The sequence below is a fragment of the Felis catus genome, chromosome B3 (genome assembly GCF_018350175.1).
Source record: "Felis catus isolate Fca126 chromosome B3, F.catus_Fca126_mat1.0, whole genome shotgun sequence".
NCBI classification, from domain to species: Eukaryota; Metazoa; Chordata; class Mammalia; order Carnivora; family Felidae; genus Felis; species Felis catus.
This window is the reverse complement of record NC_058373.1, coordinates 33,997,560-34,025,175: the sequence shown is the minus strand read 5'-3', so window position 1 is coordinate 34,025,175 and position 27,616 is coordinate 33,997,560. Positions and strand designations below refer to the sequence as shown.

Genomic DNA, 27,616 nt, shown 5'->3' with positions numbered 1-27,616 from the left:
CATCTGACTCCTGGTTGCAGCTCGGGTCATGATCTCACGGTTTGTGACTCTGAGCCCCGAGTCTGGCTCCTCAGTGACAGTGCAGATCCCACTTGGAATTCTCTCTCTCTGCCTGTCCCATTCTCTCTCTCATTCTCTCTCAAAATAAATAAAAACTTTTTTTAAAAAGTGTTTAAAACAAAACAACAACAAAAACCCCGAGGAAGTTAGTATGATTATTTGTAGCAAAGTAATAAAAACAAATATTAGGTCTCTGATAAGTAGCCATTCAGCATTTTTATTGAGCAGCTGTTATTCTGCTAGGTACTGGGATTACAGGGATGGACAAGAATGAGTTCTGTCTCTGAGAAGCTCACTGTCTCATGGGAAGCAGACATCCACTCAAATACCTAAAAATACCATTGGATCAGTACTTTATTCGGGGAATGTGTGAGATGCTTTACAAAGGGGAAGCCAGCTGCTCCTCTAGCCTGTCTTAAATCTTCCTACTTCTCTGCTTCAGCCTGCCTCTTCATCATACAGGCACACGTTCAGCTGCCTGGACGGCCCCCTCCCTCCAAGACACATGTGCACACAGCTGCCCAAACCCAACCGTTCTCTAGGATCCAGCTGGGGCTTCTGGGACCCTTTCTCTGTGATGTCTCCAGAAAACCTGCAAACGGTTATTACTAGTGCTCACAATCTCTCTCCTGCCTAGTGCTATCTTGAACTGTTACGAAAACTATTTTTGCCTGCCTCTAGCAGCCGTGTCCGCAAAGAGATCGTAAGCTCTCCGAGGGCAGTGACTATTCCTACCCTTCTTTGCACCCACAGTGCCTGGCGGCCCGTGTGTGTGCGTATGGACTGTTCCGTTTCTGTGGCCTCTCTTCATCGGTACCTGGGTATCTCTGTGCATCTCCACAATTCAAGTGTGCAGGACGGTCCCTCAGAAGTTCTTCTTGTGTTTGCAGGATCGCAGTTCCCGATTTTTCGCTGTGTACACAGAAACACCCACGAAGAGGTTCCCGAGAGCTACTGTGACTCCAGCATGAAGCCGACCCCTGAGGAGGAACCCTGCAACATCTTCCCTTGCCCAGCCTTGTAAGATGGCCTCTTGGTGCAGGTGGCCTTTTGTCGGGTCATAGGACCTCAGTCGCAGATACAATCCAGTTTTTAAATCTGTGTACATCTGACTTAGGAACATGAGACTTGGTCTGTGCATAAGCTGCAGGCTGTTTAACACGCGCACCTGTCTCGGGATGCACACAGTTAACTTGCAGCCCTGACCAGCCAGCCTTTGGTAATTAGGAGCAATTACGTTTTAGCCTGGCGAGGAAAGGTGAGAGGGAAGCAGAGAATTACAGTCCAGCGTGGTCAGTGTGGTAGGTGAGCTGTGTACACAGAATAACGCGAGTCACAAAGACACCAGCCAGGAAGAGTCGGGTAAAGAGTCTCAGGAGAGGTCCGGGGCTGGCTATTGAATGATAAATAGGACACTTGCAGAAGGAAGGACAGGGGAAGGGCCCTAAGAAGGGTCCAAATGTTGGGGCACCTGGGTGGCGCAGTCGGTTAAGCGTCCAACTTCAGCCAGGTCACGATCTCGCGGTCCGTGAGTTCGAGCCCCGCGTCGGGCTCTGGGCTGATGGCTCAGAGCCTGGAGCCTGTTTCCGATTCTGTGTCTCCCTCTCTCTCTGCCCCTCGCCCGTTCATGCTCTGTCTCTCTCTGTCCCAAAAATAAATAAATAAATAAATAAATAAATAAATAAATAAACATTGGAAAAAAAAAAAGAAGGGTCCAAATGTAATCTTCAAAGTAACAGATACATTCTCATAGGTAATGAGCATGCGCCCATGTCTTATTTATTTATTTATTTATTTATTTTTTAAAATTTTTTTAACGTTTATTTACTTTTGAGACAGAGAGAGACAGAGCATGAATGGGGGAGGGTCAGAGAGAGAGAGGGAGACACAGAATCCGAAACAGGCTCCAGGCTCTGAGCTGTCAGCACACAGCCCGACGCGGGGCTCGAACTCACGAACCCTGAGATCATGACCTGAGCCGAAGTTGGCTGCTTAACCGACTGAGCCACCCAGGCGCCCCGCCCCATGTCTTATTTAACTGAATGACAAAGCAAGGGGACAGGAGAGGATTGTGAAACTGACGAGTAATTAGAAAAAGAAAAAAAAAAAGGAATACTGGAATAAGATTTCTAAGTTCCAAAGTGGGTTACTTTCCCTTACCGAGCCCGATGGCCCTTGGGCCGACCATTAAGAATGCTCTAGGACGAGCCTCACCCGGAAGGATTCTGACGGTTCCGTGCAGGCTGGCTCGGGCGGGGTCTGGCTGTCTTCCTGCGGACCGACGCTGACCCGTCCCTGTCGCTCTCTGTCATTCCCGAGCTAGCTGGGACATCGGAGAGTGGTCTGAGTGCAGCAAGACCTGCGGCCTGGGCATGCAGCATCGCCAGGTTCTGTGCCGCCAGGTGTATGCCAACCGCAGCCTGACGGTGCAGCCCTACCGCTGCCAGCACCTGGAGAAGCCCGAGACCACCAGCACCTGCCAGCTCAAGATCTGCAGCGAGTGGCAGATCCGGACAGACTGGACCTCGGTACGCTGGGCCGGGGCGGGGCGCCGCTCCAGCGCTACCCCCCCGCCAGCGCTCACTGCCTCCCCACCCCCACCCCACCGCCCCGCCCCCGCCCCGAGACCTATCAGGACAGCCCTGAGGTCTCCTGGAGGGAACCCGTCCCGAGCGGTTCCGGAAGGCCTTTTGTGCAACCCACAGAATAGACCGATGGCTTGGGAGAGTGTCCCAGCCACCCACGGCCAACCTGAAGGGTGAACCCACGCGAGTCACGTGCATACGCGTCTCATCGCTCTCGCGTGTCATGAGAAGCCAGGTCCTTCCCGTCTTGCGCCCCTGTTTTACAGATGACAGAACTGAGGCCCAGAGCAGCAGAGTAGGCAGGACATCCGAGAAGGTCTTAGGGAAAAAACTTGTGAAGTGTTCAGGGCTGGGATCCCCCTCCCCTCGGACAGCACTGCGTGGCGGGGGAGGGGGAAAGAGGAACTCAGCCACACAGTGGGTCCCCTGCTCAGGTGGCAGGTGACCAGGATGAGGGCACCACAGCTAGAGAGGCCCCGGGAGGTAACACCACCCATTCCACTGACGTGATCTTGCTGTGTTTTAGTGCTCAGTGCCCTGTGGGGTGGGACAGAGGACTCGAGACGTGAAGTGTGTGAGCAACATCGGGGACGTGGTTGATGATGAGGAGTGCAACATGAAGCTGCGGCCCAACGACATTGAGAATTGCGACATGGGGCCCTGCGCGAAGAGCTGGTTCCTCACCGAGTGGGGTGAAAGGGTGAGCATGGCGGCCGCACACTGGGTTCTGGAGCGGGGCCCAGAGTCCACGTGTTACCGGGCGCCCCAACACCACCAAGACAAGTCGCCCGCGAGAAATTACTAGACTTACTAGAAACCACGAGACTTACTACAAGTTACTAGACTTACTAGAAATCACTAGGATTACTAAAAATTATGTGGGTAATTTCTGACTTTGGGGAAAAGGCCCAGAGACGACCTCTCGCAGGCTTTCTATCCTTATACGAAGACGGAGGGGCTCCAAGAGGGAGCACTGGGTGTGAAAGAATATTAGTTCTCCTTTGCACCCCAATGAATATTAAATAGTGAATTTACTATTGGATTTCTAGCCATCCCAGAACTCCTTTGTGTTCAGAGAAAACTGGGCAAATTTAGTGCACAAGCAGATGAATAAAAAGAATGACGCTGGGCTTTCACTTTTCTGTAGGGAAGACTTTTTAAAATAATGTTGGATGGGGGCACCTGGGGGGCTCAGTCGGTTAAGCATCTGACTCAGTTTCAGTTCAGGTCATGATCTCACCGTTTCCTGAGTTCAAGCCCCACATCCGGCTGTGCACTGACAGCTAGGAGCCTGCTTGGGTTTCTGTCTCTCTCTCTCTCTCTCTTCCTCTCTCTCTGTCCCTCCCCTACTCACGTTGTCTCTGTCTCTCTCAAAATAAATAAATAAACTTGAAAAAAAAATTTTAATAACGTTAGATGAAAATAATTTTTGTCAAATATACATAAAACCTTCAGCTAAAATATCGGTGTCCTATAATATAAAAGTTTATGATACAAACACAGAATTTATGATACCAATTTAAGTTATGAAACAAAGGAACAAAATAGCTTGAAGTCTGGAGCACTTAAACCCTTTTAATCCTTAATCCATTGTATGTAACCTCATGAAGAATATGCAGTGCTCAAGGTAATAAGTTCTTCTATGAATATCCAATGACTTGTATGTCCAAACAGACTAGAAACTTAGAAATTTTTCTGAAGGTTCACATTCCCTAGAGCAAACGAAAGTTTCAGAATGCTTGTGTAAAGGCTAAAATAGCTGAAATTATTTTCTCAGGAAATGCTTCATCTTGATCAATCATTATTCTAGAATGCAAAGAAAATTATTTACAGAAAACTATGTAATTAATAATAGGCTATATGCAAAGATAGGCAATGCAAGACAACTGAGTTTCTAATGCATTTCAAATATTTAATCTAAAATATTTAATCATCGTTCCTTTTTTAATGTTCACTTATTTGTTTTGAGAGAGAGAAAGAGAAAGCACCACCCAGGCGCCCCTTAATCAAAGTTCTTATATGACTACACACTTAATAACTTACCTCCACTTAGTAAAATAGTAAAAATGCCATTTTCTGCTTTTTTAATGTGCATTTGCAAACATTTTCTCTCACAGAGTTTTTCACTTAAATTATATGGATTTCCAGAGCATCTGGGTGGCTCAGTCAGCAAAACATCTGACTCTTGATTTCACCTCAAGCCATGATCTCAAGGTTTGTGGGATTGAGCCCCATGTCGGGCTCTTCATGGACAGTGTGGAGCCTGCTTGGGATTCTCCCTCTCCCTCTCTCTCTGCCCCTCCCCCGCTCACACATGTGGGCTCTCTCTCTCTCTCTCTCAAAAATAAATAAACTTTAAAAAAATAATATGTATTTCCAATTAAAGAGCTAATGTAGTTATGGACAAAAAATAATAACATTCACTTTTTCTGGTCATACAGTAACATATACTATTATAAAAAATATGAAAAAAATCAGAAAAGTATACCAATAATCTCTTCACTAGCAGATAATAATTTAAGAGTTGTAAGCTTAAAAAAAAGCTACTGTCAAGCTTTTTCCTACTCATACATACCTTACATACATAGCTTTTTTTTTTTTTTTCAGAGAGAGAGAGAAAGAAGCAAGCAGGGGAGAGGGGAAAAAAGAGAGAATTTTCTTTTTTGAGAGAGAGAGAGAGAGAGAGAGAGAGAGAGAGAGAATCTTAAGCAGGTTCCACGCTCAGCATAGAGCTCGACACAGGGCTCAGTCTCACAGCCGTGAGATCATGACCTGAACTGAAATCAAGAGTCAGAAGCTTAACCAACTGAGCCACCCAGCCGCCCTTTATACATATCTCTTTTGTACTCATTCATATTTGAAGGATACAAATCATAATACTACATATGTATAATTTGGTAGCCTTCCTTTTTCACATATGTATTAATTATAAACATGTCGATGGCATTAGAAACCTTTGAAGCATGACTTTTAATTAGACTCAGCTATTGTTTGTCTACTATAACCGAATCGACCCCTATTCTTTATTTCCCCTCCAAAAAAGACTTGTACATTTCCCTCTAATGTAAATTTACTTTGCATTTTAACATAAGTACTTGATGGATCTAACTCGTGCCTTAAAATTCTAAATGGAGGAAGGGGTGACCACTTCATTCTTCTGTTAGAACTTTTTTGTTCTTTTTTGAAAAGATGCTTTAAGCCATGTAAGTTTAGTCCTGTGTTGTAAGAAATTTGGTTTATCTACCCCTAGAACGTGTCATTATTCCTGAATGTTTGTGCTTGGAGTAGATGAGTGGGAAGGGGGTGCAGGTGGCTTTAGGGAAAGTGCACTGGCTGTGGCATCACTTCCCCCAAGGGCTTATTTCTCATTATACCTTGAGCAAGCCGCTCTCTGACCCTCAGTTTCCTCATTGGTAACGTTGCTGAATGAGCATTAAGGGATAACATATTCAAAACCATGACCTAGATGAGACTGGGACCTTGGAGTGGGCTTTTGAGTCACGACTTAGCCTCACAAAAAGGGTCAGACCCCAGGAATGACCAGCTGGTGGCAGTCTTTCACATGTGAGTAGTGGCTTTGTCTCACAATCAACCCTGTTGAGCTGTAGTCTCAACCACGCAATTTTTTTTGCAACTGGAAGAAACATGTGTTGAGCACTTAATAATGCCAGGCATGAATGAGATCCAGCTTCCATTTAATTAGCTCAAGTGGGAGAGATTAGAGAAAGTGTGAGTGAAGTTTACAAACACTTAAAGGATCCAGAACACATCCTATTGCCCGATTGCAAATAAAGTTAATTAATCTCTACCTGATTGAATTGAGGTTGTAAACTCACATCTGAATCTTCTCTTAAACTTCCAGGGATATATAGTTTTTCTGACTCACTGACTCACCTTAAAAATATCCTTGCAGCTCTTTTTAATTGAGGGTGGACCTTATGAGACGTCGGCATCATTGACTTTTTAATTCAAAAAGTAAACTTTAGTGACAAGTTTAAACACACGTGCAGTATTTAGTCACAACAGAAAAAAAATTGGGGGGAGGCGCCTGGGTGGCTCAGTCGGTTGAGCGTCCGACTTCGGCTCAGGTCATGATCTTACAGTCCGTGAGTTCGAGCCCCGCATGGGGCTCTGTGCTGACAGCTCGGAGCCTGGAGCCTGCCTCGGGTTCTGTGTCCCCCTCTCTCTCTGCCCCTCCCCTGCTCACGCTCTGTCTCTCTCTGTCTCTCAATAATAAATAAACGTTTAAAAAAAATTTTAACTTTTTTAAGTCCACCACCCTCATATCTTAAGGATATTTTCCAAGAGAAGAAACAAAACATTGAGCTTTTTGTTAGTTACAGAAGATGATACAGGAACCTGAAGTTCAGGAATAGCCATTACGGCCTCTTAGTCCCTCAAGCCTTAGCATTTCGGCTGTAGCTGGAGAGAGAGGAAAGTTCTCACCACAGGGCTGTTTAGGCATTTCATGATGCCTCTCAGTGTTTTATCGGCCCAGAGGTTCAGTTAGGAGTCAGGTCCTTTTCTGACTACCAAGAGGATCTGGCCCTTTTAGGCACATCCTTCAAGGACAGTGAGTGGGTGTGTTTTGGTGCAAGTTGAAGGGTCGTCTGTGCTTCCTGGTAGGGATCCATGATTCCCCCTGATTCCTGCTGAGAGACTTCCTGAGCCAGGTTTGGGGTGGGTAGCTACTTTCAAGTTGAAATGTGCTTTTCGCTGCGGTTGTATGCTAAAGTCAAGCCCCTCTACACGGCTCATCCCTGTAATGTTCTCTCATTGGGTACTTGGCTCAACCCGTAGCATTCTTCTTTTAAATTAAGCACATGGGGGTCTGAGGACATTTTCCCAGATGCGTGTATATGACTTGGTTTGGAAAGCAGAAATTAAGTTAGTAGGGCAAATGGAAACTACATGGAAAGAAATATTCTTAGGGTTTGAAACAGGAAGATAACTTAGATTCAATTCACCTTGTATTCTTCAGGAGGATTTAACTATCTTGAGTGTTTGAGGCTAAGAAAGAGACCAGATGATATACAGCTGAAACAAACAAACAAAAAAACCCCTTTAGCCTAGAATATTCCAATTACTCTAAGAAAAGATTTTATTTTTTGTAAAAAGGACTGACTCATTAGCTCAAATTCCCAGTAACAGTGCAGATAGAGTATAAGTCATGCAAAGCATTTGTGAGCCTGTAGGAGAGGCTCTTTTCCTCTACCCTCTTGAGTTCTGCAATGGAGGCCTGCAAATTAAACTAACAAAAGCCAGATTAACAAGAGAAAAGCCAACAAATTTTATTTAATGTTAATTTTTTTTTACATGGCACAGGGAGCTTAATAAGAAAGAAGTGAAAATCCCAAAGAAGCAGCTAGACTTGAGGGCTTATATACCATTTTAACAAAGAGTGGTAAATTTTGAAGAAGTGACTAGACCAAGGAAAGGCGTTGGGGCTTCCAGGACAGTAAATTGTAGAAAAGTGGCTGAGAAATATATGGGAGAAACTAATTGAAGATAAGAGTTATTTTAGTTAAGTTTGTCTATATATGGGGGAAACTAATGGAGGATTAGAGTTATTTTAGTAAAGTTTGTCTACATTCCTCTTGGCATTAGCTCCGCAATGGCAATTATAAAAATGTTCTCTTTAGGTCACCTGGGTGGCTCAGTCAATTGGGTGTTGACTTTTGGTTTCGGCTCAGGATCATGAGATCGAGCCCCTCGTTGGGCCCCACATTGGGCATAGAGACTGGCTAAGATTTTTTCTCTCCCTCTGTCTCTGTACCCTCCCTCAAAAACAAAAAATGTTTTCTTCCTGGTTCTAGGCCGAAATTTCTCACAGGAAACTTATGCACTGCTTTTAGGCAGGAAGGGGGAAGGCAGAGAGAGCCCTTCCTGGATCTGATGTTTCTCAATCACCTTCAATTAAAAATAGGTCAAAGCAGCATATTTTGGGGTGGCATATTCTAATCCCCTTCAAGCTACAAAGAGTTTCCTCCCTGAGGAGTCAGGCCCAGCCCAGCAGTGGTCATATAAATGTTTGATTATTCATCCCAGGCTGTGATTTTGCAAGACTAGACAGCAATGTACAAAAAAAAGAAAATGAAAATTTTGATAAGGAAACAGGGTTGTATTTTTTCTCTTTCCTCAGATTTTTTCTAAGTCACATCGCTTTTGCTTATTTTTTTAAAACAGTAACATTAGTGAAACAAATTTCCCTTCCGTTTTTAAGGGAAGACCCAGCAGAAACCGTTAGAACAGGCTTTGGTTGAGCTCTGAAGGGCCACTTTCCGGGTTGGAACGTGCTGGTTACAGAAGAGAAATGAGCAAGGAAGGACCCAAGTCTGTATTCATTTCTTCAACTGATATTCATGGATTCGCCCGTAAGTTAGGTGCTGACCTGAGAAGGAACTAAAGATGATTCCATAGTCCTTTCCTTCACTGAGCCTACTTCTACAAAGGAAAGAATAAAGCAAAGTAGGACGTAAGTAACGGTACAGAAAGACGGTAGAATGCAGAGTGCCTTGAGAATCCTGAGGCTGGAAAGAGTATTGAATCAGGCAATGCAGGGAGTTTTCACTGGCATCTGAGCTGAGCCTTAACAGATTTTGGTGTGTCCTGGGGAAGGGGAAGAGCGCTCTAGGTAGATAGAAGGAACAGCATGGCCGAGGTCCAGTGAGCCCTTCATGCGATGGCGAATGGAGGACCCTGGCTCTGTCCAGCATGAGGTGTGTGGGATAGAATAATGGTGAGTTAGCCTAGAAGACTGAGGTTGGCTGAGGTTGACTGAGGTCATCTTCTAGGAAAGCTTTGATGTCAGGTGGGGAAATCCATGTTGGAATGGGACGGCATCAGGGGGACTTTCAGCATGGCAGTCCCAACACCTGGAAGCCCAACAAATTAGAAAGGGTGATGAGGCTGAGTAACAGGCTGTGACCACAGTCCAGGGGAAGAACATTAGTAGTGCTGGGAGCCGTGGGCAGAAAGGAACACAACAGGAAAAAATGTGGTCAAACCACATCTGTGAGACCTGATGGTTGGCTAGATGTTGGAAGCAAGAACTCAGAAGAACAGTCAACTTTTGAATCCTGGTAGAAATCTGAGCACAACTTGGAAAACCAAGAGTAGCAATGGGGTTGGTGGTGAAGGCAGGGTTCCATTATTTTACATGCTGGACATGAGGTATCTGGGGAACACTCAGACAAAGAGGTGCAGAAAATGTACAGGATGTACAGGATGAGAAGCAAAATAAGGCAGCATTCCAAAGTATTTCAAGACAGATGGAGAATGCTCTTTGAGCTTTAGGGTATGGCTCAGGAATGTGTTTACTAGGCACTAGATGAGAATAGTGTGATTATAGGAGACAAATCACTGGTGGTTCTGTGGCTGTAAGTGAAGACCTTGCCTCAGTTTCTCTATTTTAGAGTGGAGATATAGGACTTGCCTCTTTAAAGCCCCTTATACCATTTTTTGGACATCTGCTGTACGCAGAGCACATCATTCGTTACCTGTCCTATGCCAGCTGTCCAGGTGAGTATGCCAAACACGTGAGGGGCTGGGTCACCTGCCCCAGGCCACCCAGCTAGTAGACATATTAACATCGATGTGTCTGGTTCCCGGGCCAAGCTCTCCCTCTATACCAAGCTGTCTCCTAACACTGTCACAGCTGTGGCCTTCAGGGACTTAATAGCAGGCGGCAATGATGAGGTGACAGACTTCACTTCCCCAGTCTCCCCAGACTAGCCCAATGTCGGCTACCAGCAGGTAGACAGAGGCCCAAGTGTTCATGCTCCCATTCTTCTGCTACTGGATATGTTTTCAAAAGCAAAAGCCAAGACAGGCAGTCTGACAAGTGTGTACGCGTATGAATCGCAATAGTGGGACAGGATACTTGGAAAGAAGACTGTCCCAGAAAATCTAAGATGGGGGCGCGGGGTTGCCATACTGGTACTCCATAATGGAGTAGGCTATGCGGGAAAAGTGATCAGAGACCCCGAAGGGAAAGAGTTGGTAGGGAAATGAGATGTTCAGTTCTCCTTCACATCATTTGAAAGTGGTTTCCGAGCCTGTAGGGGTGTCCCCTCTAATGGAACTATCTCCTGTCTCTCAGTGCTCAGCGGAGTGTGGGGCTGGAGTGCGGACACGCTCAGTGGTATGCATGACCAACCACGTCAGCAGCCTGCCCCTGGAGGGCTGTGGGAACAACCGGCCAGCGGAGGCCACCCCGTGTGACAATGGGCCCTGCACGGGCAAGGTGGAGTGGTTTGCGGGGAGCTGGAGCCAGGTGAGTGGCCAGAACTGGCTGTGTTTGTCTGTCTCTGGTAAGAGCATCCATAGCAGAGGGGTCAGGAACCAGGAATGGCAGTAGCCCAGGCATCCTGGGCTTGAATCCCAGCAGTGCTGCCCGTGACCCTGGAGAGGCTACTTATGCTCTTGGAGCTGCATTCAGTCAACAGTGTTTCTTGAGCTCCTACTATGTGCTCTTCTAAGCACATGAATTACATCAATGAACAAAACAAATATCCCTGCCCTCAGGAGAGTATGGTCTAGCATGGTTTCTTTGTCTGTAAAATGCCGCTAATGACCGCACTGTATTAGGTTATTTTTAGAAGACATGAAGAAGGAAATGTATATAAAGAATGCAGTGCATTTGCTTGCCATACAACAAATACACTCTACATCATAGCTGCCGCTGCCATTATTATCATCAGTAGAGCCAGTTTTGTCTGTATTTCTGTATTTGAGAGTCAGAAGCACAAATAGATAGGGTCCGGAAATACTACCTGTGGGGATATATGCAAAGGAAGCAAAATCAGTGTCTGGAAGAGATACCTGCACCTTTGTGTTCGTAGAAGCATTATACACCGTAGCCAACATCTGGAAATAACCTAAGTGTCTGTTGAGACGTGGATGGGTAAAGAAGATGTAATACATATAACTGATGTAGTATAGATATTATTCAACCATAAAAAAGAAGGAAATCCTGCCCCTTGTTGCAACACAGGTAGACCTGAAGGACATCAAATAGGCCAGACAGAGAAAGACACTGCATGGTGTCACTTACATGTGGGATCTGAAAAAAAACCTGGAACTTGGAGAAACAGCAGAACGGTGGCTGCCGGGGTCTGGGGGTGGGGGTGGAGTGGGGAAAATAGAGAAAGGTGGGTAAAACAGACAGACTTTCAATTGTAAGATAAAAAAGTTCTGAGGATCTAATGTATAACACGATGAGGATAATGATAATACTGTATCGTCAAAATTTGCTAAGAGGATACAATATAAGTGTTCTCACACACAAAAGAGAGAAATATGGGAGGCGATGGAGGTTGATTAACTTGACTGTGGGAATCCTTTCACAATGCATATGTACATCAAACCATCATGAGTACATTTTAAATATATTACAATTGTTGTCAATTATGTCTCAATAACAGGAGAAAATAGAAGCTCATGTAGAAAAAGTTGAGGCTGTTCCTTATAAAGAACAGATAATACCAAATACTTTAAGAAAGCAACTGAAATGATCAATTGATTTTTCCCCCCTCAGTGTTCCAGAATTGAACACAGACTCCCTAAGAAAATGTGGAAAAAAGATCATTCCTTCTTACTGCCCCATTATGATTAACATTAGTACTTTGAGCTCTTGGGCCCCTAAGCATTTGGCTCTCAGGGCTGGCTGGTTCTCCAAGACGTTTTTGGCTGATGATCATGATTTATACATTATCAGGACCTCTGGCTCCATATAGAATTTTATTTCTTTTAAGTATCCTTAAAAACAGACCCTGAAAAAATGGACTGCCCCGTCCTTGTAAGCTGATACAACCCCCTTGGAAAGCAGTTTGGCAATAAAAGTCAAGAACCATAAAAATGTTCATTTGCCTTAACCAGTCACTCTGCTTCTGGGGATTCTTTTTAAGAAAATAATTACCAGAAGGGGGGCAAAAAAGGCATTTTTAACAGAGGTGTTCATGACAGCAGGGCACGTAGGGATATTATGGTATATCATAACTCATTAGAATATCATGTAACAACAGTGATAATTAGGGAGACGTAGAAAGTACACATGGTATAGTGGCAAGTGAAAACCAGAATATGAAAATACATGAATGTCATCTCAGCCGCTTCAAAGAATGGGGTTTTATATGAACAACAGGGGGAAATGTTTTCTTCTCAAGTTTCCTTTCATGTTTTTATAATACAAACTGTAAAATATAGAAAATTCAGAAAGAAAGAGAATCCAAGTACTTCCAGTGCTACCCGAGTGGGTATCAGAGGCAGATAACACCTGATAACTGGCCCCAGCCCTATTCCTCTGTAGTTCTTCTGACTCGGGGCAGTCAGCTTAACCTCTGTGGGCCTGTTTCCCCATCCAAACATGAGGATAAGAATACCAGCTAATAAATAGTAGTTCCCTTTTCCCCATGGTTATGATTTTGTCTGCCGGCTATTTCTGTGTCATTATTGATAGCAAAACACTTAGGGCGTGGGACCTGAATCCCAAAGATAATTCAGAAGGAGCTGTATTACACAACGCACCCACAGAAACCGAGGCAAAGGGGAGAGCCCTATGGGAAATTGCAACAGCCCTCACATGGTGAGGATGAGCAGTACAATTCAACTCGAATGTCTACCAATCTCCCAAGACGAGAGGGGAGCAGGACTCAGGGTCCTTTTTCCTCGCAGGCCTCCTGTTGACTCCTGACCTACTCAGAGAACTGAGAGTGATGTGAATCTGGGTGAAGGCAGTGTTTGTTTCTGCCAGGATTAGAAACAGAATTTATTGCCCTGTTGTCCAAAAGGGTCAGGACATGACTGAATGTGACAAGGTTTTCGTTCTGGATTTATGAGGATGTTGGAGTCTGGGGGCACCTCCATACCCTGGGAATCTGATGTTGTCCCCAGAGAAAATGAAGTAGAGCATGCTTATTTATTGAAACTAAAATAAAAATAAATGTTGCTTCCATCCATGTGGTTTGAACGATAGTTGCATCTGGAACACCCCACTAGCCTGGTCACAGTGAATTGTCCAGGGTGGACGTGTAACCCAAGCCAAGCCAAGCAGAGTTTTTCTCTGGGACTTTTAGTGTGGGCTTTGGGGGAAGAGACTCCCTGGGAAGTCGTGAGCACGGGTGCTAGCAGCGGCCTTGTTGAGGCTTGTGGAGAAAGCCAATCCAAGAGAAGGAGACCTGTCAAGCTTAAGGAGTCCCTTTTCTACCTGCAGCCAAAGTAGCCCAACTCCTACTCAGGGTATTCCACCAGTATCTAGGTCAGTGCCTAGACGGATCACAGATGTTTCCTATCTTCCCCACCAGTTCTGGGTTTACTTCACCTGTACATTGTCTTTGTTCTGGGGGGTCTTTCACAGTCTCTAGCCATTGAGAGCAGCCCTCTTGTCTGCCTGTCTGGATTTCACTGGCATCTTGAGCAGATATCTCCACTCTCATCTGGTCTTGGATCAGTGATCCCCCAATGTACAACGGCAGGAATTCTTCAGGTGTACAAACACACATAATCGCTCCCACTGCTCAGTGGAAGTAGTTGTCCCTGTTAAATACCACTTGCTCTTCTAGGCTTTTCTCCATGAATTATATTTTACCTGATATTTGCATTACTCTCATTTCTCGTTGTCGAATTTCACCTGGTGCATCTTTGTCATCTTCTTATGTACTTTTCCAAGGTATGCGTTTTGTAGGCAAGACTTTATTTTTACCCAGTCTGCAAGTCTCTGTAGTTTTGGTTTGGTGTGGTTTGGGGTTGTTTTTAATGTTTATTTATTTTAAGAAAGAACAAGAGCGAGTGGGGGAGGGGCAGGAAGAGAGAGAATCCCAAGCAGGCTCCATGCTGACAGTGGATCTCACAGTGAGATCACAACCTAAGCTGAAACCAAGTGTCAGACACTTAACCAGCTGAGCCACCTAAGCACCCCAAGCAAGTCTCTGTTTTTTTAAGAATTAAAATTTAACCATTCACATTTATTGCAATCAGTTATATGTTTGGACTTTCCCCTGCCATCTTAACTTGTGTTTCCTGTTTAGGTTATTGCCATGTTTTCTGGGTCTGTTTCTTCTTAACTTTCTGCACATTTGCATGGATTAGGTTTCTCTAATTCCATTTTTCCCTCTAACATTTTGGAAGTTATAAATTCTATTTTTATTCATTTGGTAATAACATTCAAATATTTAGCAGTTTTAAAGTTCTATGTTTCTATCTGTGTTATCTATAACTACATCTTCCCCCAAAAGAAAACAGAAACCTTAAGTCCTCATTTATTTATCTCCACTTTCTCAATCCACAATAGCTCCCAAAAGATCTTGAGATCATCTGGATCCAGCTCCATATTAATGTTAACTAATTTTATAGAAAATACTGAAAATCGAGAAAATTTAGGTTTAAAAATAGCTTTCTCCCACCCAAAGGTTATCTTTTTATTGAAATATAATTCACATACCATAAAATTCACCCTTTAAAAAAATTTTTTTAATGTGGATTTATTTTTGAGACAGAGAGACAGAACATGAGCGGGGGAGGGGCAGAGAGAGAGGGAGACACAGAATCCGAAGCAGGCTTCAGTCTCTGAGCTGTCAGCACAGACCCCGACGTGGGGCTCGAAATCACCAACTGCAAGATCATGACCTGAGCCGAAGTCTGACGCCCAACTGACCGAGCCACCCAGGCGCCCCAGAATTCACCCTTTTAAAAGTATACAATTCAGTGGTTTTTAGTATATCCACAAAACTGTACAGCCACCACCACTGTCTGATTCCAGAACATCTTCATCATCCCTGGAAACCATTATTAGCAACAGCTTTTGCCAACTTCTGCTTTATGTCCTTGCTGGTGTGTCTTCTTCCAGGTTCTTTTTTATCTGGTTAGAGACCGTTAGTCAGTAAGTCTTTCAAATAGGATCATGAGTGGTAAGTTTCTGAGCCATTGAAAATATGAGAATGCCTTCACTTTGCCCTTTGACAGTAGGGGCAGATGTCTTTACTGTCAGGCACCCGGGCACAGTCAGGCCAGCCCAGCTGTTCCTGGTCAGTACCTTAGCGGCCACTCTCTCACTGCCTTGAGTCCTCTCTCCTGCTCCTCATATTCCTTCTCACCCAAAGCACCTGAACTCTCCTCCTTGCCAGGCATCCTCCTGCGTGTGCATTTTGAACTATGATGTGCTTCTTCAATTTAGTCTCAGCTGCCTTTCACCGTTCTAGTATCCCCCATAACTTCCGTTCCACCAAGGATGAGTATCCTTTCCTGTTTTCAAATGCTATTTCGTGCATGCACACGTATATCACCCCCCCTCCCGCCCCTGCCATACACACATACATTCACTTGTTCCTAACACAAACATTCTGCCATTTCTGGGCATTGAGGGTAGAAGGCTGAGCTATGTACTCATTCTCCCTTAATTACCTAATCTCTTCAAGGACTTTCTAAAAATAGCATCAAATAACTTCAGGTTTTGGTCAAGGTTTGTACTCTGCTATTCTGCCAAGCACTCAGTACAGACACAGACCCTCAGAGCAGTCGTGGCGGGGAGGAGTCTTTCTGATTAGGTTTCCAAACCGCCACTTTGCAAGTGAGACAGTAGAGCCATGGGGAAGTGCAATATCTTGGCTAAAGTCACAGAGCTGTTTAGTGACGATGTCTGGACTAGTTTCCATGTCTCCTATTCCACCCTTGCTTTAACACACACACTCACTCCTCCTGCAGGGGAGGCCAGACCTTTGCCTGGCAGCCTGGTCACTCCTCCCCTGCCTCCGGTGCTGTCATTGTCTGCAGCATTTGTAAGAAAAGGACAAAACCTGAATATACTCCAAATCAATCATAAACTAACGTGGAAAAAAAATAGGAAAAACAAACTAAGAAGACGTATTCTCTGGATGTCTTATGAGGATGCCCTGCTCACCCAAAAAAGAGCACAAAGGGGAAATTGCTGAGGGTGATGCTTATGATGTCCTGTGTGCTTAATTCATAGTCTGTTGGTTTGGGATTTGTCTTTTTTTTTCTGTAGATATGTGTGGGTTTCCCCCCGTTTTTTTAATTCGATTATGTTCCTGCATACAGACAGCAAAGGTAATGTTAAGAGTTTCAACTGAAGAAATTATTAGAGGCTCTTATACAGGTAGTAGATTATTTAAAGTCTCTAGAAGAATATAGATCACAGTTTAAACTTTTTGTAATCAAGAAGTGTTAAGAGTCAACCAAATGTGAACAGAAAACATTTTACAAAGTAACAGATACTTACATAGAATACTTGGTGAGCAGTTATATGCATCGTGTTCGTGGAAACTAACAAAATACGCCAACGCATGTAATTGTCTGACCACCCTCTTTGTGTGACTACCCCCTGCACACTTCCCACCAAGGTGGGAAGTGAAAGGCTTGGACTCCAACGTCAAAGCTTCCTGCTGGCCACCTGTTGGGAGGGGAGGGTTGACCACAGGGGGCATTGTCCCCAGTCTTGGATATTCTCACGTTCGTGCATCCCGAAGAATTTTAATTTAGCCCTTCATCCACAGGTGTGTGGGCTCTAAGAGACTACTTCATTCCCAGTGTCCACGCACTGAGACCTGGCAAAGCCATCAGAATGTTGGTTCATTGTTTTACAATGAGCAGTGTCAGAATCTACTGGACAGCGACAACCAAATTGACAGGCTGATGTGTTCCTGCCTGTGCGCCCAGGGAGGGGTTATATAAAAGAGGTGGTCTAAAAGAAACCGTTTCAATCGCACCACAGAGGGCACCACAATCCTGGCGCTGTGATAACCCAGGGCACCTACTGTCCATTCCAAACACAGAGCTGTTAGGAAAATTGGAATCCACCTGCAACTTTTCGTCCAGTAATATTTTCCAGGTGCCGTTGGGCTCATCCCCACTGAACTGATGATAAAAAGCACTCAGACAGACACCGCTTGATGTTCTCGTCCCCTTTCTGTCATGTGACACCCATCCTTCTCTGATTTTTCTCCAGTGTTCCATCGAGTGTGGGAGCGGGACCCAACAGAGGGAGGTGATTTGTGTTAGGAAGAACGTGGACACCTTTGAAGTGTTGGACCCATATGAATGTTCCTTCCTGGAAAGACCCCCCAGCCAGCAGTCATGCCACCTCAAGCCTTGTGGGGCCAAATGGTTTAGCACAGAATGGAGCATGGTAAGTCATGGTGCTCTTTATAGACATCACATTAGTACATCACGCTTTTGTTTTCCTCCCATAGACAGCCAGACCACCTACTGTGTGCAGGCACTGGGCTCAGCCCTGGAGTAGATTCCCTACAGTGACCTACTCTAGACAGTGGCTGTTGGGGCCTGCTCGGTGGGAGGAGCCAGAGGCTGGGACCATCTTGATCTCTAAACTGAAGAGGCCATAAAGCAGTGACTCTCAATTTGATTTATTTATTTTTTAGTAATTTTTTTATTTTTATTTTTTTTAATTTTTTTTTTAATGTTTGTTTATGTTTGAGAGAGACAGAGACAGAATGCAAGTGGGTTAGGGGCAGAGAGATAGAGAGACACAGAATCCGAAGCAGGCTCCAGGCTCAGAGCCCGACGCGGGGCTCAAACTCACGAGCTGTGAGATCATGACCTGAGCCGGAGTCGGTCGTTTAACCGATTGAGCCACCCAGGCACCCCAATAATTTTTTTAATGTTTATTTATTTTTGAAAGAGAAGGAGAATGCAAGTGGGGGAGGGGCAGAGAGAGAGGGAGACACAGAATCTGAAGCAGGCTCCAGGCTCTGAGCTGTCAGCACAGAGCCCAATGCAGGGCTTGAACCCACAAACCAGGAGATCATGACCTGAGCTGAAGTCGGACACTTCACTGACTGAGCCACCCAGGCGCCCCATCAGTTTTAGTGTGTGCAAAAGAATCAACCAGCATTTTGTTTGGAAAGACCGGATTCTGGCTCCACCCTAGCCAAGTATTTTGCATTTTGAACAAGTTCCTTAGGTGAGTTGGATGCAGGTATCCTTGGACATTCTGAGAAATGCTGTTGTACAGGGGATGTGGTTGGGGTATAGTTGGGACATAATTGGCTGTGAGTTGATGGCTGTTGATGCTGCTGGACGCATGGGAGTTTGTTTTAGTATTTGGTCTCCTTTTGAAGATGTTTCAAATCTTCCAAATGCTGCGCCTCCAATGTGCTAGGCTAATGGACTCTCAAAAATCTCTTAACGCTCTCCTTTTGTCACTATGCAGTGCTCCAAGAGCTGCCAGGGTGGCTTCCGGGTCCGGGAAGTGCGCTGCCTGTCAGATGACATGACCCTAAGCAATCTCTGTGACACTCAGTTGAAACCAGAAGAGAAAGAATCTTGTAACCCTCAGGACTGTGTCCCTGAAGTTGGTAAGTAGGGATTCCTTTCTAGGAGAAAAGATACATCCTTCTTAAACTCCATCAAGTTCTCTGGTATGAAAATGCCAAGCCCATCTAGATCTCTCCATGACCTTGTGCATAGTCATGGAGTTCAGGGGGTCAAAATACTTTCAGTGTGATAAGTTTCACAGTTTAAGATGACTGTTCATAGCAGGGATGGTGATCCAAAACACCCTCCAAACTTAAATGTGAACTGATTAAAATGCTAATGGTTTCAGAGATTCGGTTCCATTATCTTTAAGGTCAAAGTAGTGAGAGTTCAACTTTTTTTTTTTTTAATTTTTTTTTCAACGTTTTTATTTATTTTTGGGACAGAGAGAGACAGAGCATGAATGGGGGAGGGGCAGAGAGAGAGGGAGACACAGAATCGGAAACAGGCTCCAGGCTCTGAGCCATCAGCCCAGAGCCTGACGCGGGGCTCGAACTCCCGGACCGCGAGATCGTGACCTGGATGAAGTCGGACGCTTAACCGACTGCGCCACCCAGGCGCCCCGAGAGTTCAACTTTTAACTGTAGGAACAAGTCAGTGTAAGGAAGAAAATTAATAAGAAAGGTCTAAATCTATTTTTTTAATGTTAAATAATAATTAAAAGTAAGAAAACCTTGGTATAGAGCATAAAAGGAAATGTGAATGGATAGAGAGGCTAACTGTTCCTCAGTACTATAAAGAGGATAAAATAAGGTTCATGGGGTTCAGCATATAATATGTTCAAATAGATTGCCAGGGCTCCTGGGTGGCTCAGTCGGTTAAGCATCAGACTTCCGCTCAGGTCATGATCTCACAGTTCGTGAGTTCGAGCCCTGCGTCAGATCCTGTGCTGACAGCTCAGAGCCTGGAGCCTGCTTTGGATTCTGTGTCTCCCTCTCTCTGCCTCTTCCCCATTTGTGCTTCTCTCTCTCTCTCTCTCCCTCCCTTTCTCTTTCAAAAATAGATAAACATTAAAAAAATTTAATATATTGCCTTATCATATACTTGAACATATTATAAAACTACATAAATTAAAACTATATGCTACTGATTCAGGAAGAGACAGGCATATTGATGTTATAATACAGAATTCTGAAACAGATTCCTTTTTACCAAGGAAGTGAAGTATGATAGTCTAATATTAAGGAAGTACGGAAAGGAGAGATTTCCACTGTATTCAGATAGTTGAAGATCCATTTGAAAAAACAAAGAAAAGCATCTTAAATCTTGCCTTATGCCATATAAAAACACAAGTGCCTAATGGATTGAAGATCCTTACATTAAAAAAAACATACTGTAAAAATGCCAGAGAAAATACATCTCAGAGTTGGTTAAGTCTTCATAAACTAGACCCGAAACTCAGAGGCCTCATTGCTGAATGTAAAAACATAATTAATTAAAAACATTTTTCTGTTAAGAACATTGTATCAGGGCTCTCTGGAGAACCAGAACCAATAGGAAAGATAGACGGATGGATAAGTGGGTAGGTAGACAAAAGATGACAGATAGATAGATGATAGAGAGAGAGAGAGAGAGAGATGGATAGATAGATAAATAGGTAGATGGATAGATAGATGGATAGATGGATAGATAGATAGGTAAAGAGAGAAAAGAAGGGAGAAATGAGTAATTGGCTTATATGACTGTAGAAGCTGAGAAGCCCCACAATCTACCCGTCACAAGCTGGAGACTCGGGAAAGCTGCTGGTATAATTCAATCTGAGTCTGAAGGCCTGAAAACCAGGGGGAGCTGATGGCGTGAATCCCAGTCCAAGAGCCGAGATGACGACATGAAATGTCCAGCTCAAGCAGTGAGACAGAAAAGGGGCAAAGCCCTCCTTCCTCTGTTTTACGTCCTGTTCAGGCCCTCAGTGGATGAGGCCCATCTGCAATGGGGAGGGCCACCTGCTTTACGGGGCCCGTCAGTTCCAATGCAACCTCATCCAGAAACACACCCGGAAATCACTTTCCATCTGGGCTCCCCATCGCTAGTAAAGTTGACACACAAAATGAACCATCACAGACATCATAACCCAAGTTGAAAGAAGCGAAGAAAGGAAAAGAGAGAGAGAATGAGGAACGATTGTGAGACAATGTGAAATATACTTTACTGCAATGTGACACAATCAATATGAGAGGAAACCGTCCAGCCAGGAGCCAGAGCCCAGAGGGACAGAAGTACCATTGCCGATTCATGCACACAAACATGTTCACCTAGATGTCGCCTCCATCAACTTACATTGGCAACACATAATTAAAGCATTTGTTCAAATGTGGATCCTAAATTGTTAGGTAAATTGTTTTTTAAAAAAAGTAATACAACACTGGAAAGAAAAGTTGTGTGTATAAACTTGTCTACTTGTCTCGGGCCAGCCCGAGATAATTAAAGACAGCCAAAATTACCAGACCCATAGAATTGATTGTACAGTTTGCAAGCTGGGAGTGATTGGTATAAACGGTTCGTGTGTTCTGAAGGGCTAGCCCTCAGCTAGCAGACATCTCCTCCAGGTTTCTAACTAATTTGACGTGATAGAAATTTTTTACCAGTCTGCCTTGGTCTTTTCCACTTGTCTATGGTGTCTTTGCAAGGACAAGAAAAAAACCCGTTTAGTTTCCAATTATAGAAAATTCAATTCAGGAAAAGGGAAACTATGAGATTTAACAAAAGAGAAAATGTAAGCAAGACCGTGGTATTCTTTCATATGCCTCAGATTGATCCCGATCGATACCATCAGAGTTAAAGGTACTAAAAATGCCCAGGCTGTGAGCCAGAGTTATGAAGCACCAAGTGTATCCCAGACAGTTGCACCCAGCAAGAATCTGTATACACTGGGAGAGCAAAGACGGCTCGGGTGCACATTTGGTTATAATGCTCGAGAAGAAAATAGTGTGTGAGTACATGGGCAAATGTATGCTGTTATCAGGTTTTTGAAATCTACATACATTTTTATAATCTTTCACTTAATTCCAGAGAGCCGTTACTAAATCACCTCACAACTGACCGTATCTTAGAATCAAAGAATCAAATAAATGCCACTCAAGCAGAGTCAAATCCTTAATATACATAAAACTCACACAAATTAGTTTAAAAAGAAGAGATAAGAGGGGCGCCTGGGTGGCTCAGTCAAGCATCCGACTTTAGCTCAGGTCATGATCTCACGGTTCATGAGGTCAAACCCCGCGTCAGGCTCTGTGCTGACAGCTCAGAGCCTGGAGCCTGCTAAGGATTCTGTGTCTCCCTCTCTCTTTCTGCCCCTCCCCCGCTTGTGCTCTCTCTCTCTCTCTCTCTCTCTCTGTCTCACAAAGAAAAGAATCCCTATACCTCTGTACCTTTCCTTCAGTTTTGCTGTGTACCTGAAAAGACAAGTGATCCAATTTTATAAAGGATAAAAGATACGAACAAACATAGTTGGAAGAGGCGGAGTTAGTAATCAGCTTCACTAGCACATCAAAAAGGCAAATTTTAAAAATAATGGTAGTCTGTGTTTTTCCCTAAGACTGGAAAACTTTTAAAAATTGGACAGTATTCGCTGTTGGCAAAGTTGTGGGGGGAATGTAATCTTCTAGGAGAACTTTGGCACTGTCATTCAATACACAAAGTATTCGGTGTCTTTGACTCAGTGACTCTACTTCCGGAAATTTACACTCAAGCTTTGCTCTCAAAAATGTATGGATATGCACATACATGAGGAATAGGGCTCGGAAAATTGTGTAGAATTGATAAGTGACTGAATTGTAGAATTTCTTGTGACTCATAGAAATCGGAAGCAATTACATTTCTACCGGGAGAAGGAAATGGCTAATTATGCTACTGCACATAGGACAGAATTGACGTCTTGAAAAGAATGTGGTAAAGCTGTATGTCATGATGCACAAATGGATTAAATATACTTGTGAGGCATATCAAAAAGCAAGCATCTGAAATTATGTCAGTTATTTCCCTGATTAATCTGTAAGTTCAAGCAACGTTAATCAAAATCTAGACAGGGCTTTTCATAGAAAAATCTAACAGTGTCTAAAGTTTACACAGAAGAGCAAAAGCAAAGAAATAATAATAGGCAAGGTGATTTTGATAATGACCAATGTCGGGGAACATATCCTACGATGTATCAGGAGATACTGGCCCAAGGATAGATAACTAAACCAAAGGAACGGAATAGAGTTCCCCAAATACACTCGAGCATAGCGTGGCTTGTGATACATGGGCAAAGTTAACATTACGAATCTGGGGAGGAAACACCAACGTTCAGTTAATGGTAATGAAACAATTGTTTACCCACAGAGAAAAAAATCCAAATTGAATTCCTCCTTGTCACCGCACATGCCCACGCATCAATTCTGGGTGAATTAGGGAAATAAACGTGAAGAGAAATTTTTGTAACTTTTAAAAGAGAATATGCGGAAATATGTCTATTAGCATAGGGAATCATTTCTTCGATGAGAAACACAAATCCCAAACCACCAAGTAAAATGTTATAATGCCTATTATATTAAAAATAAAATCTATTTGCCAATCAACACTAGGCAAACTGGTAAGAAAGGCCTCAGGCGTGGAGAAGGTATTTGCAACACCTACAATGAACAAAAAGATCAGATCCATTATATGCAAAGAATGTCCTTGAATCATTTGTTTTAAGTTAACCAAGTTAGCAATTGGTCAAAAGATGGGAAAAGCAATTCACAGAAAAGGAAACTCGAATGGCCAGTATGCGTATGATGACGATACGTTTGACCTCATTTGGGGATAATGTCACATCCGCCAGATCAGCAAAAAGATGCGGCACAAAGGGAAATTGTCTGTACCACTGGCAAAAATGTCGGTTGTTGCACCTACTTGGGAGAGCCATCAGATGGGATCCAGTAAGTTTGCATCTACCTTGTGACCCAGCAGGACCCAGAGAAGGGGATGTGTAACAGTTGTTGAAAGGAGCAGTGTTTGCGGCCTTAAAAAATGGAAAACAACTGTCAGTGGAAAATGGGTCCATAAGTTGCGGCATGTACGATGAAAATGAAGTCCCGCAGAGCATTCATTAAACATGAGCGAATCACACAAAGTCAACGTAGAGCACGTTGCCAAGGAATATATACAATCTGTATCTTTTTTTTTTTTTTTTTGAAGTTTAAATGCCACATAGTGATTGGGGCATGATCATTCACAGCTCGCGTATGAAGAAAGGATTGGGGATAATAAATACCAAATGTGGGGTTTGATGACCTCGGGGGCAGGTGAGAAGAAAGGGGAGGTGGCCGCGGAGTGAACTCTGGGAACTGTGTCTCTGCTGGGGAGCAGGGAGGACACCGTCCGTTCTGTTACCATGTTTAAAAGAAAAAGATAGGGGCGCCTGGGTGGCTCAGTCGGTTGGGCGTCCGACTTCGGCTCAGGCCATGATCTCGCGGTCCGTGAGTTCGAGCCCCGCGTCGGGCTCTGTGCTGACAGCTCAGAGCCTGGAGCCCGCTTTGGATTCTGTGTCTCCCTCTCTCTGACCTTCCCCCATTCATGCTCTGTCTCTCTCTGTCTCAAAAATGAATAAATGTTAAAAAAAATTTTTTTTTAAAAAAAGAAAAGATAAACATAAGCTCCTCGCCCACCCTGCACCTCCCATGGGTACTAAAGCAGGACCAGGAGGGAAAGCCAAGTCCACTGTCCTTTCTCTTCCCATGGGTCCGGGCTGGCTCTATGCTCAGAGAGTCTTTTCTGTTCTCTTCTGCTGCAGATGAAAACTGCAAGGACAGGTACTACAACTGCAACGTGGTGGTCCAGGCGCGACTGTGTGTCTACAACTACTACAAGACGGCCTGCTGTGCCTCCTGCACGCGTGTGGCCAACAGGCACCCGGGCTTCCTGGGGAGCAGATAACACGCCCGCCCCGCGGCAGTCGGGCGGTCGGGGAGTCTGTCGGCGGTGGGACTGGCTGGCCGCTGCTCCGCCAGAGGCTTCCAGGCCGCCAGCCAGCGTAGTCACCACCCCACCTTCGGCAAAGCGGACACGTGGTGCCCAGGAGCCAAGCCACGGTTGTCCTTTAGCATCACCATAAACTGATGATCCCTCCTTGGGAAACCTGGCACCTGGTAAGGTGCCATCTGAAAACCACGCAGTGGGGGGCGGGGTGCATGTGGCTCTCAGTCAACTCCCGTGCCAGCACTTTCTAAGTCACTGGAGGGGCGCTGCTTCGTCCATGGTGCTACTGCCCTTTTCAATATCGGGGCCCCTTGGAGAGTCAGAAGAGGCAGCTCCCACCCCGGAGCCCCCGCAAGCCTTGCTGAGACGCCTGCTTCCCACTCTTACCTCAGCCTGGCTGTGCCTATTTTTATTCTCAAAGACATTAGGCTTTTTCCTGCCTTATGACACAAATATCTCATGTCAATATAGTGCTTTGTTGTTTCACAGGTGTATTCACAGGTACTAGATCATTAGCGGCCCATGAAGCCCCAGAATGGAAGCCAGGGAATGAACCATCATCCCATTTTACTGACAAGGAAACTGAGGCTCAATTTGTGTAACTGACCTGCCAGGTACATTCACCCGTTCGGTGGCAGAGTTGAGTCCGACCCCTGTCATCTGACCATAAAACTCACCCCAAGGCCTGCCCAGAAGCCTTAGGTCTACAGGACATGGCTTCATTTCACACCAAGTGACTGAGAAATTTCCCCGCTCAGCAAACAAAACCCAGTTTCTGAATTCTTTCCTCTGGCCAAAGGTCAAGACTGTATCCACTGCCCTCTGTTGTTTCCAAAGTCTGTTTCTGTTTGTCCCTTCCCTGACAAAGTCACAGATCCTCATTACAGGACCCTGCGCAGGTTTTGTTAAACCCCGTCCTTAACGGAATTGTCCATGAGACAAGAAAGTCAATGGGGTAGCAAGGTGATGCCTGAAATTCTGAGTGCATTCCCCAGTGATACGTGCCCTCCCCCCCACCCCCAGGGAACTGCACACCAGGGTCTCTTTGGCCACGGAGCCCTTGTTTCATATCTCTGGGCTCTGGGCGTTCCCTCCTTTCGCAGTCACTTCTGGAATGTTCACCACACATCACCCAGTGGAGAGTCTAACCAACGTGTCTCAGCATAAAACCTGCGTTTATATTAGAAAGAGTCTCCCTTTGGTTTTTCCAGTTTGATTTATGGGTTTCTGTTTTGACTTCCCATCCCTCCCTCCCACTGTGACTCACAACCTATACGCACCATCCCAGACTTGAGCACTAAGATCTGCATTCATACAGCAGCCAGGAAGAGTCTCCTTCAGTGGGCTCCTTCAGTGACGGCCGCAGTGGCAGGATCCTCCCCGATGCCCTTCACCTGACTCTGCAGTTCTAGAGGCCTCAGGCTGCAAGGGGGATGCAGTGCATAGGGAAAGGTAAACCACCTGAAAAGCCAATTAAAAAGAATATATATATATATATATATATATATATATATATAGATGGATGACCCTTGAACAGTTAGGGGGCTTAGGCTGCCAGCCACCCTCTGTGCAGTCAAAAATCCTTGTGTAGCCTTTGACTCCCCAAAAACTCAACTACTAACAGCCTGTCATTGACTGGAAGCCTTACCCATGACGCAATCAACGCATATTTTTACGTGTATTATATACTATATTCTTACAATAAGGTAAGCTTAGAGAAAAGAAAATGTCATTTAGAAGAATCACAAGAGCAGCACCTGGGTGGCTCAGTGGGTTAAGATTCCAACTTGAGCTCAGGTTGTGATCTCACAGCTCATGGGTTCAAGCCCCACATCGGGCTCTGTGCTGACAGCTCAGAGCCTGCAGCCTGCTTTGGGTTCTGTGTCTCCCTCTCTCTCTGCCCCTCCCCTACTCGTTCTCCCTCTCTCTCTCTCTCTTTCTCTCTCTCTCAAAATTAAACCCTAAAAAATGTTTAAAGAAAGAAAAGAAAAATCACAAGAAAGAAAAAATGCATTTACAATACTGTAGGGTATTTATCGAAAAGAAAAATCTCTGTATAAGCGGACCCATGCAATTCAAACCCATGTTGTTCAAGGGTTTTATATTCTTTCACCAATTAAGAAAAACTTCAGGCTTAAACAAACTGTAAGCTCATAGAAAGTCTGTCTTATTTAGTACCGTGGTCCTGGGCTTATTTCCCTTTCAAAGCAAACCTGGATTCCCGGTAACTGAGTTTCTCCCATGAGCCCTTTAACCCAAAAATCTGCTAATTTGACGGTCACTTAAAGCTTTTGTTTTTTGTTTTTTTTTTAATTTTTTTTTCTTCAACGTTTTTTATTTTATTTTTGGGACAGAGAGAGACAGAGCATGAACGGGGGAGGGGCAGAGAGAGAGGGAGACACAGAATCGGAAACAGGCTCCAGGCTCCGAGCCATCAGCCCAGAGCCCGACGCGGGGCTCGAACCCCCGGACCGCGAGATCGTGACCTGGCCGAAGTCGGACGCTTAACCGACTGCGCCACCCAGGCGCCCCACTTAAAGCTTTTGGAAACGGTATGGCCAGCCCACTCTGACACACTGTGTTCGGTTGCCACCACCCCTGGGCTTTCAGAAATTCTGTGTGACCTTTCGTTGGGTCTTATTCTCTTCTTGGAGAGCCCAGCCGCCATTTTGCAAAAGCACACCCATCTCTCCTCATCTCCACACAGTGTAACTCGTGCAGTGAGCTGTCGGGCAGAGACCCCGGTT

At 44.7% G+C, this 27,616-nt stretch overlaps 1 protein-coding gene across 7 annotated transcripts in view; it reads left to right on the top strand.

Moving 5' to 3' along the window:
• THSD4 (thrombospondin type 1 domain containing 4) overlaps positions 1-26,057 on the top strand; it is a 576,883-nt gene extending 550,826 nt beyond the window's left edge. For 6 of the 7 annotated variants that reach the window (XM_023255096.2, XM_045059086.1, XM_045059083.1 and 3 more), the window contains 7 exons: positions 951-1,080; positions 2,384-2,588; positions 3,172-3,345; positions 10,747-10,920; positions 17,605-17,784; positions 18,829-18,973; positions 24,685-26,057. In XM_023255096.2, coding sequence (XP_023110864.2) covers positions 951-1,080; positions 2,384-2,588; positions 3,172-3,345; positions 10,747-10,920; positions 17,605-17,784; positions 18,829-18,973; positions 24,685-24,827 — 1,151 coding nt within the window. In that variant the 3' untranslated portion in view covers positions 24,828-26,057. The remainder of the gene's footprint in view (positions 1-950; positions 1,081-2,383; positions 2,589-3,171; positions 3,346-10,746; positions 10,921-17,604; positions 17,785-18,828; positions 18,974-24,684) is intronic. The other variant, XR_002742857.2, reaches the window with a different exon arrangement.
• Positions 26,058-27,616: the final 1,559 nt, after the last annotated feature.